The sequence below is a fragment of the Meles meles genome, chromosome 1 (genome assembly GCF_922984935.1).
Source record: "Meles meles chromosome 1, mMelMel3.1 paternal haplotype, whole genome shotgun sequence".
Taxonomy (NCBI): Eukaryota; Metazoa; Chordata; class Mammalia; order Carnivora; family Mustelidae; genus Meles; species Meles meles.
In genome coordinates this window covers 10,904,808-10,919,636 of record NC_060066.1, presented here as the reverse complement: position 1 = coordinate 10,919,636, position 14,829 = coordinate 10,904,808, and the positions used below count along the sequence as shown (strand labels likewise).

General features: G+C 45.7%; 1 protein-coding gene across 1 annotated transcript in view; it reads right to left on the bottom strand.

Annotated features, from left to right (window-relative positions):
* Nucleotides 1–2,916: 2,916 nt before the first annotated feature.
* Nucleotides 2,917–14,829, bottom strand: part of ADCY8 (adenylate cyclase 8) — a 221,859-nt gene continuing 209,946 nt past the window's right edge. Inside the window, exons 16-18 of the mRNA XM_045978186.1 lie at nucleotides 7,893–7,985; nucleotides 6,401–6,515; nucleotides 2,917–3,404 (exon numbers count right to left, since the gene is read on the bottom strand). Coding sequence (XP_045834142.1) covers nucleotides 2,917–3,404; nucleotides 6,401–6,515; nucleotides 7,893–7,985 — 696 coding nt within the window. The remainder of the gene's footprint in view (nucleotides 3,405–6,400; nucleotides 6,516–7,892; nucleotides 7,986–14,829) is intronic.

Below are 14,829 nucleotides of genomic sequence, written 5' to 3'. Positions count from 1 at the left end.
AGAGTTTACACCTGGCATTAACAAGATCAAACCTAAAACTGTCACAAGCAGAATCCAGTGGGGGACACATGAGTTTGAAGCCCCTGGTTGGAGTATTATGCCGGGTTTGTTTCTGAGTTACACCAGGTTTCTAGAAATCACGTGACATTTGAAGTTCTTTTAATAAATGAGATCAACAGACCAAGAAGTAGGCAAAGAGAAAACATTATCTCCAACACCAGGAAGACTGCCTTTCTTGCCGCCCCTCTAGCCTTATACAAAACCCAAGAAGCGGTGTGTTTCTTAGCTAGTCAACCGCAGGCCAGCTTCCTGGCTCTGTCTCTTACTCTTTACCCTTTATGGGAAGACTGAGTACCCACCAGTGCCACAGAATGGGCTGACCCAGGGGCAGGGACTCAGTGATTTGGGGATGTATAGGAGCAGAGACCAGAAGCCAACATGGTAGGGTTCTTGATGATCAAATGAAGATATTTGGCACCATCTTGCCCTGTTGCTCCTCTGTTTGATAGAGCCCATACGGAGCCACACCATCCAGACTCAGGATGGGGTCTCCATCACCTCCATCTATTTCAGACCCTGTCATCACTGAGCCAGGGATAGGTTCTGGGTGAAGTTTGACAGCAGCAGCCCCACCATCACCCCTAAACTGGCAGCATGAGACAGGGGCTGGCCCAATGCCTCCTACCTTGGTTTCTGCCCAGTTATCTTACTTAGAACCACATTCTGCTTCTAGCCCAGGGACTCTGTCCGAAGTCCTAGCCCAGGGTTTAGTGACAATGACTATGCTTAGTAAACTCTCTCCTTGGGGCTGAATCCATCTCCCCATAGCCTGTCTGCTTCCTGGGGCCTCTTCTGAACATGGCCCATTGATTCCAGAAGGACCCTGTGCTGTGGATCAGACCAAAGCTTGATGGCCCACACGAAGTTTCCTCTGTCTTTGGGGTGTCAGAACCTGATGACCATCTCTGAGGCTGGACTCATTGCTGGGACGTTTGTGGAGTCTCTAGCCAACCTGAACTCAGCTTCCCCCCATCTTTCCTGTGGTTCCAAGTCTTAGCACACTCTGAGATTGACTTTGTTTAAATGTCCTCAGCAGCCTCCACTGAATACATCTGGTGGGTTTCTCTGTGTCTATGGAGGTAATAATGAAGCCTGGTGTTTGGGAGGCTTTATATTTGACAAAGGCTTTCACTTGATACCCTCTTCTCACTCCATTGGGACCTCGAGTATTTATTTGATACATGTATAGTTTCTGAGAGCAAAGGCCATTCCAAACATGGCTCAGAGTTCAAGCCCCCATCCCCACCCTGTGCTTTGGGCTTCTCTGGATACGATAGTCTCTCTTCTACTGGGACCGGGGTGGGTGGTGCTCTTACCTGAGATACATCAAGTAGGTATTTCCTTGACAGCGTGTCCCCTGAGCTAAGTTTCTTCTAAGTGGCCAGCTGTTAAGAGTCAAGAATTTAGAGAATGGTTGGGATTTCATACTTTTCCTTCCATTGCTTCAACCTTGTACATTCTCCTAACACAGAACTTACCAGAATATCTCAGGGTTTGCAAAGGTGGACTTAGAGAAGTGTAGATTTTTATGGAAGAGATAATGGGTCTCACTACATTTCGCTTTCCTTTGCATAGTAAACACAGGAAGAATCCTTTCCCTAACCTCCCCTGTAGTGAGTGGGGCCAGTGACTGAGCTCTGGCCGAGGACAGAGCAAGAATGTGCCACTTCCAGGGGGGGCTAAGACCTCTGAGCCACACCCCTTCCTTCCTGTCTTCTCTTCAGCTGGCTGGATGTCAAGGATCAAGCAGAGTGCTCTACATCCCCAGAAACAGGAGGTTAAGTCCTGAAATCATGGCATGGAGGCACTCCCCTACCACCACCATATGCCCAATGTGTGATGGATGTGAATGAGAGAAATCTGTGTTTTAGCCACTAAAGTGGGAGTTTTCTTTGATAGCAAAATGCTGACTGATCAATAGAATTCTGATCTTAGTCTGGCAACTAACTACGTGACCTCGGGAAGATCCTTTAGTTTTCTGAGCTCTCTTGTCTGCCCAAAGCTTTCCCAGGAATCTTTGTGGTCAGGGGAGAAGAGCACAGGTTGCAGTCTTCTCAGGAGAGGGTATAACCTGCCTGCAACTGCTTCCCCACCCATGACTTTGTCACTGTTCCTCTAACAGGTCTCCTCGGCTTGATCCCACTTCTGGGCCTTTCTGAGTCTTTCTGACTCCTTCACTTTTCCCCAGCGTGCTCCTTTCCCATTGTTTAAAGTGAATCTTCAACATGAAGGCCTCGAAGAAGTCTTCCTTGTGGATTCCAGCTCAACAGCCTCCCTGACCCCCCAATTCTTTTTCCCCACTGTCTTACCTGATTTTCTTTACTGTCTCTACCCCTACCTGGAGGTAGACCATTATAAGAACATGATCTATTATCCCCACTCTGAATTCTAGCTCTGTGAGGGTAAGACTTATGCCAGGATTTCTCTGGAGCTTAGGAAAGCAGGGGCACATTGTAGGCGCTCAGTATATGCTGGTTGAAGGGACGTACCAAGTACTGTGGGGATTACATGAGGTCATTATGGAAAGAGTTGGGCATTGGGCCCTGAACACTGCAGGAGTTCAATAAAAGGCAGGTGTGTCAAATGTCTAATTACAAGTCCCTCTTTCACACTCAACTGTGAACCTCTCAACGTCAGGGACTGGGCCTTATTTATCTGTGCTTCTCAAAGAACCTTGCACATAAGAGGTGGTCAGTAAAGTTCTGTGATGGAAGAGAAACTCAACTCCTATCTTCAGTTTAGTGTAGCCAAAGACTAATGAACCATCCTTGTTTTAAAAAAAATTAAACCTTTTTATTAGTATATTTATTTTATATATAAAAGAAATACAAAAAAAGAAACACAAAGAAAATGCTTTTATGGCAAATCAGACTTGTCGGTGCCTTCGGCTTGGGCTCCAGGCTCTGGCCCACTGGGTGTCAACAAAGTCCGCCGGTTGTAATGACCCTTGATAATCCCCGTGTTGTTGTTCTCGTTGAGTAGCTGCTTCTGCCTTTGCCTATTGAGAGACTGGACAAGGCCCAGGACGACTGCGGCCAAGGAGTATTGCCCGGGCAGTCTTCTTGGGGGCAGGATGAATGGATTGGGTTGGACTCTTCCCAGCAGAAAGTATGTTTTGATTTTTCCTTCCTGTTCACTGATGCCCTTCACATAGATCTCCCCTCGGTAGTCAAAGGCAAAGCCCTGGTCCTTCAGGATGAGATAGGTCTCCTCGGGGACTTGGATCCTGCCACTGACCCCTGTGCTGTCCATTCGACTTGCCAGGTTCACGGTTTTGCCCCAAATGTCATATTGTGGTTTCTTAGCGCCGATAACGCCAGCTACCACGGAGCCATGGCTGATGCCTGCAGGTGACCAAAGGAGGAGAGATGAGAGAAGAGGGACAACCCTGAGATGGCTGCACCCCTGCCTGGGACAGTGACCAGTGAGGGGGTCTTCCCTGAGGATACATCATAGGGTCCAGATCCTGCCTCAGTCACTCATTACATATATGGCCAGTGTCCATTCTTTAGCCTATGTGGACCTCACTTTTCCCATCTGCAATATAGAAGATGAATTGACATTATGGAAGTAAGGCCTTGGCATGGTGCCTGAAAACGAAGGAGGACTCAAGAAGAAACTGTTATTATTATTCTCACGTGGACAATGACTTATTTCAGCTACTGGGACAGACAGAGCACTGGACCATGAGTCAGGATGTTGAGTGTCCTCCAGCCTCTGCTACTACAGAGCTCTGAGAACTTGGGTAGGCATTTTCCTTCTCTGTCTGCTTTCAGGTCCTGAGTTTCATTCCCTTGGTTCATGGCAAAAGACTCCCAACTGGCTTCCCCACCCCTGTCTTGTCTTCCTGCAGACTGTCCTCCATACCGCTGCTGAAGGGCATCTGACCAAGCTCCAGCCCACTTCAACACCTGCCATGGCTCCTTTGGCCTATAGGATGATGCCCAGGAACCTTGGAATCGCAGCCAAGGGCCTCTTGAATCTGGCTCTTGCCTGCTTTGTCAGCCTCCTTCACTACCACTCTCCCCTTCACCTTCACCTTCTCATCCTTCACCTTGCCTTGATTGCTGGAGTTGCCCTCACCTGCCAGCTCTTACGCACCTCCGTGCCTTTGTCCCTGCTCATCTCCTGGCTTGGACTGTCATGTCTGCCCAATCCCATGGTTAATTTGGCAAATGTCTTTGAAGTCAGTTTCAATGACTCCTCTTTTATGCAGCATGGGCTTCTTCTAGGAATGACAGCATTTTACTAATCACGTTGGTGGGCATGTCTGTCTCCTTCTAGTAGACTTGGAATTTCTCATGTGTTCTACCAAACTGACTAGACACCTGCTCAGGACCAACACTATTCCTGGCATGGGGGATATGCTGGAAAGGAAAAGAGACATAGTCCCAGCCCTCATGGAGCTTACCTTCTACTGGAGAGAGACAGAAACAAACAAACAAAAAAGTAATTTATCGGGGTGCCTGGGTGGCTCAGTGGGTTAAAGCCTCTGCCTTTCGCTCAGGTCATGATCCCAGGGTCCTGGCATCGAGCCCCGCTTCGGGCTCTCTGCTTGGCAGGGAGCTGCTTCTTCCTCTCTCTCTCTCTGCCTGCCTCTCTCCCTACTTGTGATCTCTATCTGTCAAATAAATCAAATAAAATCTTTTAAAAAAAAGTAATTTATCAATGAATCATAAGGGCTGTAAAGAAGAACCAGTTGGGTTAGAGGGAGAGAGGTGGGAGGGGACATTCTGGGAGAGGGTAGTGAGGAAAGGCCTATCTGAGTGGACATCTGAAGACAGTGACAGGACAAACCATGCAGATATCTGGGTTAGATCATTCCAGGCAGAGGCAAGAGCAAACCCCTCCCTGCCCTATACAAAATCAGATAGAACTGACTAAGAAATTGGGGATGCAGACATTTTGGACCACATGGGAACTACAGTGACGGAGATATCTCTATGATTTGAAGACCACCTCACAGGCATCTGATTCCACGTTACTACCCTGAGGTGGGGGTGATGGGTGGGGGTAAATAATATGCCCAGTTTGCACATGAGGAAACTGACATTCAGAGGGTTCAAATGGCTTGCCCAATGTTGTAGAACCAGCCTCAGTGGACCCCAAACACAAACTGAGATGCCCAGGGAAGCTAGCAAAATGATCTTCTAAGCCCTGAACGATGCCAGAACTCTGAATTTCACACCAAGGGTCAGCCCTGATCCCAGCGACATCTCCTGCTTTGTTCAAGGTTGATGTTCTGCTTTTTCAGTCCTCGTTCAAGTGTGTGGTCAATGATTTCAGAAAGGACATGTAGGGTCGATGGAACATGTGGGAACAAGACCCGAGCATCCCAGCCATAGATCCAAAACATAAAACAGAACTTCTTTTTATTTTGGTGAACAAAGGTGCATGGCATTTGCTAGCTCTGACAAGTCAGATATTGGCATTTCTTGACCCTTGTTTCTTGAAAGCTATTCAGAGAAAGCTACGTCAGTCAGATGGGATGCTGGCCAGAGGACATCTAAAATCTGAACACTACAGCAAAGGCTGTGTTAGCCTGGAGCCTGGCAGCCAGAATGTCATTGATCTGTCCTGACGTCTTGGAGCCCCTTCTCGAGTGGCCATTTGGCTGTGTGATCATAAGCTATTACTCTCCTTCTCCAGGCCTGAATTGACTATGAAATAAGGATGTGGGCTAGAGTAGGGGTGCTTCCACTGCTGGAGGAGGCCTTCGAGAATCAGCAGGGATGCTGAAGACATCGACGAGTTATACACATCATAAAGGGTCACTAGTCACATTGCTATGATTTCCATTGCACTGTTGCATTACTCCCGGATGTCTCTAAGCGTAAGGAAGGGTGAGCTGTGTGACCAAGGGAAGATCTAAAAGGCTTTCTGTCTGTCCCTGAGCAATACAGCATCTGACGAACTTAGGAGTCAAATCCTGCTTTCGTTTCAGGGCATTATCCAGAAGCACTGGGGAGCAGCACACTGACCAACAGCATCAGAAGACATGAAGTCATAATGAAAGGACAGATGACTCAGCTCTCTCCCTCAGCAGGGCCTTGTGTGGGTAGGGTACTGCACAAGTAACTTGGAGGAAAGGTAACTTGTAGTGTTTGCTGTCTATTTCTGCACATACGCCAGCATTGTTCCCTGGCTTCTGGCACCCTAAGTGACAAGAAGTCCAGACTGGCCTGAGCTGATGCTGTCCCTGTCCTTGGTAAGGTCACACCGAGCCTGCTGCATTTTGCAGGAGAAAGCTACCCATGGCCCAGGGCATGAGAGGTTCTGATGGAGCCAGGCCAGCCTGCTTTATGGGACTCCATTCACCACACCTCCAGCACCTACTCACCAATCCGGAGTTCGAAATTGTTGAAGGAATGCTTGTTGATCTCCTGTATGCTCTCAGTCAGGGCGAGGGAGAAGTCAGCCAGGGCGCACAAATGTCCCCACTTGTCTTCACATTGCTGGAGCAGAGGGGAGAGAAGAATTCATTCACTGTGGCGAACATGAACCTTTCTGCAGCAGGGGCCTGTCCTATGTACCCACCCACCTGTGTGCTCCTGAGATGGAGATAACCAGGTATGTGAGCCTCTGTACACTCAAGCTAGCAGCATCCCCGAAACGCAGGATGACGGGAGATTTGCTGAAGCGAGTGTAATATGCATGGCTCATCATATTCCTTTCCCCACATCTACACTTGTTGGGTAGACATGCCATGCATTCCTGAGTACAATTACAGGGTGTGTGTGTGTGTGTGTGTGTGTGTGTGTGTGTGTGTGTTTAAGTGCTAGGAAATCTGTATATTTCCTTTGCAGCACTCACACCATCTGTTTAAGGGATGTCTCATATAGACCTTTGCTCACAGAACTCCTGAGGGAAGAGCAGAGTAAGCCTCAGGGCCTCTCTGAACCTCAATCTCCTCATCTATAAAATGGAGATTTGCACACGTGCCAGGGATTGCATGAGATTGAGTATTTGAAAGCACTTTGTGCTCCTCCAGAGCAGAGCAGAGCAGAGCAAAGCAAAGCAGATCGAATCATTTCAGTGGTGGGCCAGGTAGTAATATTTTAGGCTTTGTCATGGTTGCTCAACGCCGCCATTTTAGCTTGAAAGGAGCCAAAGATAAACTATGTATATATGGGTATGGCTGTGTTTCAGTAAAGTTTTATTGACAAAAACTAATTTGTCAGATCTGGCAGGCAGACCATACTTTGTGGACCCTGTGCATCCAGTGACTAGTGTGTGTGTCTTCCCAGGTAAGTGCTCGTGGAATGCTTCTAGGTTTTTAGTTGGAAAGCAAGTGAAGGAAGGATGAGAAGAAGAAATGAGGATTCCTTCTTCCTAGTAATGTAGACTCCTATCCATGTAGGCTTTTGTGTGGGAGCATGACACAGTCTCAGGTCTCATCTATTAACACTGGAAGGTAGATGCTAGTGTCCCTACTTGATACTGGTGCCCAGCCCACCGTCAGCCCTCACCAGAGTGGGAGATATTATTAATATTCTTACATATCGTACGAATAAGAAAACAGGCTTGCATCAGGGCTTGCTAATACCCACGACTAACTCATACCCAGGTTAATTTTGTGGCCCTGAAGTCAACAACAAGGTTCAGAATGGAGCCTAGAGGTTTCTTAGTCATAAAGAAGCATTGTCTCATCCACTAGACCCCATTGCTCATGGGAGCAAATGTACGTCACACAACTAGAATATCCCGTTCATCAGAGTCTCTCCCCACCAGCCCGCATGCAGCCTGGTGATGGTGGCTTCACTGCCTTCACCAGCATGACCACAGTGAGGCATCTGCCATGCAGTGTGGCTGAGAGCAAGGAGTTTCTTTACCTGTTTTTCGGGGGACAGGCCTGACACGGCCATGTAGGTGCTGCCAATGGTCTTAATCTTTTCAATGTCTTGGAACCGGTCTTCGCCGAGGAGCTAGAATAGATCCAGGCAATGTTAGTCCTGGTGTTTATTCTTCCAGAAGATGCCGGTACTTTCCTGAAACAGGCCCCTGGCTCACAATGAGGACTACCTGTGCCTGGTTTAGCATCCTTGAGACAGCTACTTTTCTTTCTGAGAAGCATGCCTTAATGCAGTCAACCTATGTTTACTGAGCACCTGCTAAGTGCCAGGCGTCACAATGGGTGTGCCCAGATACTCTTTAAGGAGTAGATCTGTTTCAGTGAATCTTCAAAATATATGGTTATTTTATTGGTTCACAAAAGAAATCACAAATGTTCCCGATCCACCAACAAATCTTTTTGGCTATACCTTCAACATGTATTTGGAATCTTAACACTTGCTGTCAGCATCCTGGTCTGAGCCATTGTTGGCTTATACCTGGTTGTTGTACTCCCATGACCTACCTGCTCTCTCCTCACCCCCACATTCCCATGCCAGCAGCCAGAGTGATTCCATTCCATTGCAAGTCAGATCATGTCCCCAGTCCATGCAAAACCCTCCTGTGGCTTCCCATTCTACTCCCCCCAACAGATGCCCATGTCCTCATCCTTGGAACCCGAGGATATGTTACCTTCCATGGCAGAAAGGACTTTGTAGATGTGATGAAGTTAATGATTCTGAGATAGGGAGATTCCCTAGATTAGCTGGGTGTGCCCCCAAGTAATCACAAGCATCCTTATAAGAGAAAGGAGGCAGGAAAGTTAGAGAAAGCAATGTGGGGGCAGAAGCAGAAGTCAGAGGTGTGACTGACGGCTCTACAGATGGAGGAAGGAGCCACAAGGCAAGGAACGCAGGTGACCTTTAGAAGCTATAATGACATGGATTCTCCCTTGAGCCTCCAGAAGGAACACAGCCCCGCTGACACCTTGATTTAACCTGTGAGATCCATTTTGGACTTCTGACCTCTAAACTATAACATAATAAATTTCTGTTGTTTCAAGTCACTAAATTGGTGGTGATTTGTTACAGCAATGGTAGTGACTAATACAGGAACTATCTATTGAGCTTCTGGGATATCTCATGAACATGATGGGAGGTCCCAGCCATCCATCAGAGGGCTGACAACCCAGGCAGGGGTGGGGACCACATGTTAAAGAAATTGCACAAAATGTGCTCCAGTTCAATTCTACTAAAGTGCATGATGGAAATATACTGGGTGTAGGAAGGGGGAGAATGGAGCATTTTAATAACATTTGGAGGCCTCCCTAAGCAAATGATCTCTAGCTTCACTTTTAAGAGTGGGGAAGGAAGGGTCTTTTAGTGTGTGTGCCTGGTTTTGTATGCTGGGAAACTGGAGCCTGGAAAGGATTGGGAGGAGCATCGGGACAGAGGGGACAACACAAATGATGGCTGGAGATTGGGGAAATGCACAGTAGGTTCAAAGAAGCAAGAAGAGGGCTGTGGTTATTTTTCCCATCTTAAGAAAAGTCCTTGTGGACACCACATTTCTTTTGCTATAAAAATACTCAAAGAGTTGTGTCTCCTCACTGCCTCCAACTTCTTCCCTGTTTTTTTTCTAAATCCACTCTAGACTGGCATCCTGAGTTCCCCCCTTGACAGTTATATTACTCTTGCCTGGACTTTTCCCATTGGCTGACCACTGGCCTCACCCTGCTTGGCCCACTGGCAGGATCTGACAATGGATTGTCACACCTTTCCCAAACACATGGTTTCTGCCCACTCATGGCTTTTCTTCCATGTCACTGGCAATTCCTCAGTCCCCTTTGCTAGTTCCTTCTTATTTTCCTTAACTCATGGTGTTGGTGGCCCCAAGGCTCAGGCCTCATACCTCTTCTCTTTTCCATTTTAACTCACCTGGGGTGCCTGGGTGGCTCAGTCAGGAGTTAACTCAGTCTAGAGTTAAGCGGCCAACTCTAGATTTCTGCTCAGGTCACGATCTAAGAGTCATGGGATTGAGCCTGTGTCCTGTTCCATGTTCAATGGGGGAGTCTGATTAAGATTCTCTCCCTCCCTCTCCCTCTATTCCTCTCTCTATTACCAGATGGACATCACAGATATATTCAGAACATTTCATCCCAAAGCAACAGAATACACATTCTTCTCTAGTGCACATGGAACATTCTCCAGAATAGATCATATCCTGGGTCACAAATCAGGTCTTAACTGGTATCAAAAGATTAGGATCATTCCCTGCATATTTTCAGACCACAACGCTCTGAAGCTAGAACTCAATCACAAGAGGAAAGCTGGAAAGAACCCAAATACATGGAAACTAAACAGCATCCTTCTAAAGAATGAATGGGTCAACCAGGAAATTAAAGAAGAATTGAAAAAATTCATGGAAACAAATGATAATGAAAACACAACGATTCAAAATCTTTGGGACACAGCAAAGGCAGTCCTGAGAGGAAAATATATAGCAGTACAAGCCTTTCTCAAGAAACAAGAAAGGTCTCAAGTACACAACCTAACCCTACACGTAAAGGAGCTGGAGAAAGAACAAGAAAGAAACCCAAAACCCAGCAGGAGAAGAGAAATCATAAAGATTAGAGCAGAAATCAATGAAATAGAAACAAAAAAAAAAATAGAAAAAATCAATGAAACTAGGAGCTGGTTCTTTGAAAGAATCAATAAGATTGATAAACCCCTGGCCAGACTTATCAAAAAGAAAAGAGAAAGGACCCAAATCAATAAAATCATGAATGAAAGAGGAGAGATCACAACTAACACCAAAGAAATACAGACAATTATAAGAACATACTATGAGCAACTAACTCTACGCCAGCAAATTTGACAATCTGGAAGAAATGGATGCATTCCTAGAGACATATAAACTACCACAACTGAACCAGGAAGAAATAGAAAACCTGAACAGGCCCATAACCAGTAAGGAGATTGAAACAGTCATCAAAAATCTCCAAACAAACAAAAGCCCAGGGCCAGACGGCTTCCCAGGGGAATTCTACCAAACATTTAAAGAAGAACTCATTCCTATTCTCCTGAAACTGTTCCAAAAAATAGAAATGGAAGGAAAACTTCCAAACTCATTTTATGAGGCCAGCATCACCTTGATCCCCAAACCAGACAAGGATCCCACCAAAAAAGAGAACTACAGACCAATATCCTTGATGAACACAGATGCAAAAATTCTCACCAAAATACTAGCCAATAGGATTCAACAGTACATTAAAAGGATTATTCACCACGATCAAGTGAGATTTATTCCAGGGCTGCAGGGTTGGTTCAACATCCGCAAATCAATCAATGTGATAGAACACATTAATAAAAGAAAGAACAAGAACCATATGATACTCTCAATAGATGCTGAAAAAGCATTTGACAAAGTACAGCATCCCTTCCTGATCAAAACTCTTCAAAGTGTAGGGATAGAGGGCACATACCTCAATATTATCAAAGCCATCTATGAAAAACCCACCGCAAATATCATTCTCAATGGAGAAAAACTGAAAGCTTTCCGTTAAGGTCAGGAACACGGCAGGGATGTCCATTATCACCACTGCTATACTAGAAGTCCTAGCCTCAGCAATCAGACAACAAAAAGAAATTAAAGGCATCCAAATTGGCAAAGAAGAAGTCAAACTATCACTCTTTGCAGATGATATGATACTATATGTGGAAAACCCAAAAGACTCCACTCCAAAACTGCTAGAACTTGTACAGGAATTCAGTAAGGTGTCAGGATATAAAATCAATGCACAGAAATCAGTTGCATTTCTCTACACCAACAACAAGACAGAAGAAAGAGAAATTAAGGAGTCTATTACATAAATTTAAAAAAAAAACAAACTTAAAAAATAACTTACTCCCTTGTGATCTCTTTGCTGAAGATTCCTAAATGTATGTGCTTTCTCTTGACCATCAGACTCTTTCTGCACAAAGTTGCTCAATGACATCCCCGTCACAGGCCTCAGAGGCGTCACTAGCCTGCCATTCCTAAAACTACACCCTTGGTCCTCTCTACCCACCTACTATCTTGAGTAACAGTCTCTCCACTTTTCCGACTGTTCTGGACAAATACATAACTGTAAGGGCCTACTTAGCCAGAGGGAGCCATTTTGTGTTTATGCAGTGAACTTAGATTGACTCTGCCCCTCGCAGAGGAACTTACTTGCAAAGCCCAGATACAAGGGCGGGTCAGGCCAGGTGGAAACATCCAATCAGTGGGGCATGCATATATTTACTAGGGTAAATTGAAATTCAATTGGCCACCCGTGTGTGACCTAGCATGACTGTGCAGTTCTCTCTATGTATTGAATCTCATTGGCCACCTGTGTACAGACAGGCTCAACCACCTCTATAAAAGTTAGTCTGTGAGGCTGGGAGGGGTCGCCTCTTTGTAAGAGACAGCCCTGACCGGTCAGTTTGATTCTTGATGCTTGGTGTGAAATAAAGCTTTGCTTGACCTTTGCTTTGTATCAGTCTCATTCCTTTGATCATGGACCCAACAATAACCCACATCCAACCCTTCAGGAAATCCTTAGGTCACCTTGACAGATATCCAGATTCTGACTGTTTCTCACTACCTGCCCCATGCAGGTCACACATCCATGAAACCAGCCCTGGGTGGAGGATGTAGGTTCAAAACTCAAACCCCCCTGGTTCCCAGGGCTAAGCTCTAACCTCCGATTCCCATATGTTGGTAGGGATTTAGATACAACTTTTGATTCTCCAACTCTCTGTCTCCCTTTAAGCCTATAATATGCTCAGGGGCTCATGCCACAGGTGCTTCAGATAAAGAAGATGAGATGGGTTTTCTACACAAGACTTGCTACAGGCATCCTCTCAAAATTAATCTGGAACTAAGAAAATGTGAAAAATTCCAGCTGGAGAGAAATTCTTCTGGGAAACAAGGAAAACACTGGCAGGTGCTTTTGTGATTTGGTTTGGGGTGTGTGTTTGTGTGTGTGTGTGTGTAGTCTGATTCACAGCTGAGACATGCTTTGTTTATTATTTTTGTTTCTTGAGCTAATGTGAAGCCAACTGTTATGCCCTGGTGAAGGTTCCACCAACTGCACCCAGGAAGGGAAGTGGCTGGAGCAACCTGCATATCCTTAGCCTGGAATCACGTCTGACATTTGCCCTTGCACACAACCAAGCAGGTTTGGTCTCTTAGCAGCCTTGTGGCTGTTAAAATATTAGCTTGGGGATCTTGGCATATCTTCAGTTGTCCCTCTCCCTCCCTCTGCCTCCTTATAATTGCCTTTCCCCAGCTTCCTACAGGGAAGGGGGACTCTTCTTTCCTCTTCTCTTGGAATGACTTGACAGAGGGCCAATTTCAGGCTCAGACAAAGCTGCCTCCTCCTCAGAAGTCGATCAGAAGGCAGCAAGAGGCTTCATTATTTCAATGAATGTCCCTGCAGCAAATGTATCTGCCATATAGCTAAAAACATAACATGGTTCCTAATCAACCCCTTTATTAATTCACTCATCCGCATGGAGCACTGAGATGTGGGAGCACATCTTTGGCCTTCAACAAGCAGGGGCCATGGGGTGAGGAGGCCCAGCATGGGGTTATTTCAAACCCAGTTTTGGAGCATGCAGTCCATGCAATGTTCTGTTTTCCTCTGAGGCAAGAATGAGTGTCTCACGCTCTCAGATTCCCATGGTACTTTTATCAGTAAGAAGAGCAGCATCATTACTAAAGTCAGCATTGGGGCATCTGGCTGCAGCTTAGCCAGGGCAGAATGTGGAGGGTCTCTCTTGACACAAAGAAAGAAGCCATGTCTGGGTGTCCCCATGTGGGGAAAGCTGAGTGCTTAGGGTTGGCAGGCCAGGGAATGTTCCTGCTGACTGCATGCTCTTCCCTCTTCCTCCTCTGCCCCTTCTGTTCTACTTCTTCCCCTTTCCTCCCCTTCTTCCCTTCTAAAAAATTTTTAATTTAAAATTGGAATTTAATTAGTTAACATATAGTGTATTATAATTAGTAGATATATACTGCATTAACATATACCGTGATTGATTAGTTGCATATAACACCCAGTGCTCATTATATCACACACCCTCTTTCATGCCCCTCACCCAGTTACCAATGTCCCCACCCACGTCCCTTCCAGCAACCCTGTTTGTTTTCTAGAGTTAAGAGGCTCTATGGTTTGTTCCCCCTCTCTGATTTTGTCTTATTTTATTTTTCCTTCCCTTCCTCTATTTCATCTGTTTTGTTGTTCATCTGTTTTAAATTCCACATATGAGTGAAGTCATATGGTATTTGTTGTTCTCTGACATACTTCGCTTAGTATTATGCTAAGTTTCATCTATATCATTGCAAATGGCAAGAGTCCACCCTTTTTGATGGCTAAGTAATATTCCATTGTGTATGTGTATATATGGATATGTATATATCTATATATAGATATATATCTATACATATTCATCAGTCAATGGACATTTGGATTCTTTCCATAGTTTGGCTATTGTGGGGGACATTGTTGCTATAAACATTGGGGTGCAGGTGCCCCTTTGAATCACTATGCTTGTATCTTTTGGATAAATACATACTAGTGTAATTGCAGATCGTACAGCAGATCTGTTTTTAGCTTTTTGTGGAAACTCCATATTGTCTTCCAGAATTGCTATACCGGTTTGCATTCCCACTAGTAGTGAGAGGGTTCCCCTTTCTCCACATCCTCCCTTACATCTTCTTTTCAATTCTCCCTCTCATTTCTGCCCTCTTCTCTTCTCTCACTTTCCTCCAGTTCCTCCCCCTCTCCTCCTCCTGGTCTAAAACCCAGCTCCAGGACCAATCTTCCCCTCTCTTAGCCAATGCAACTTCCCTCTGCAAAAACCCACCTCTGCCACTAGGGGCGCTGTCTTAATTTTTGTGAGACACCAGGTGTAA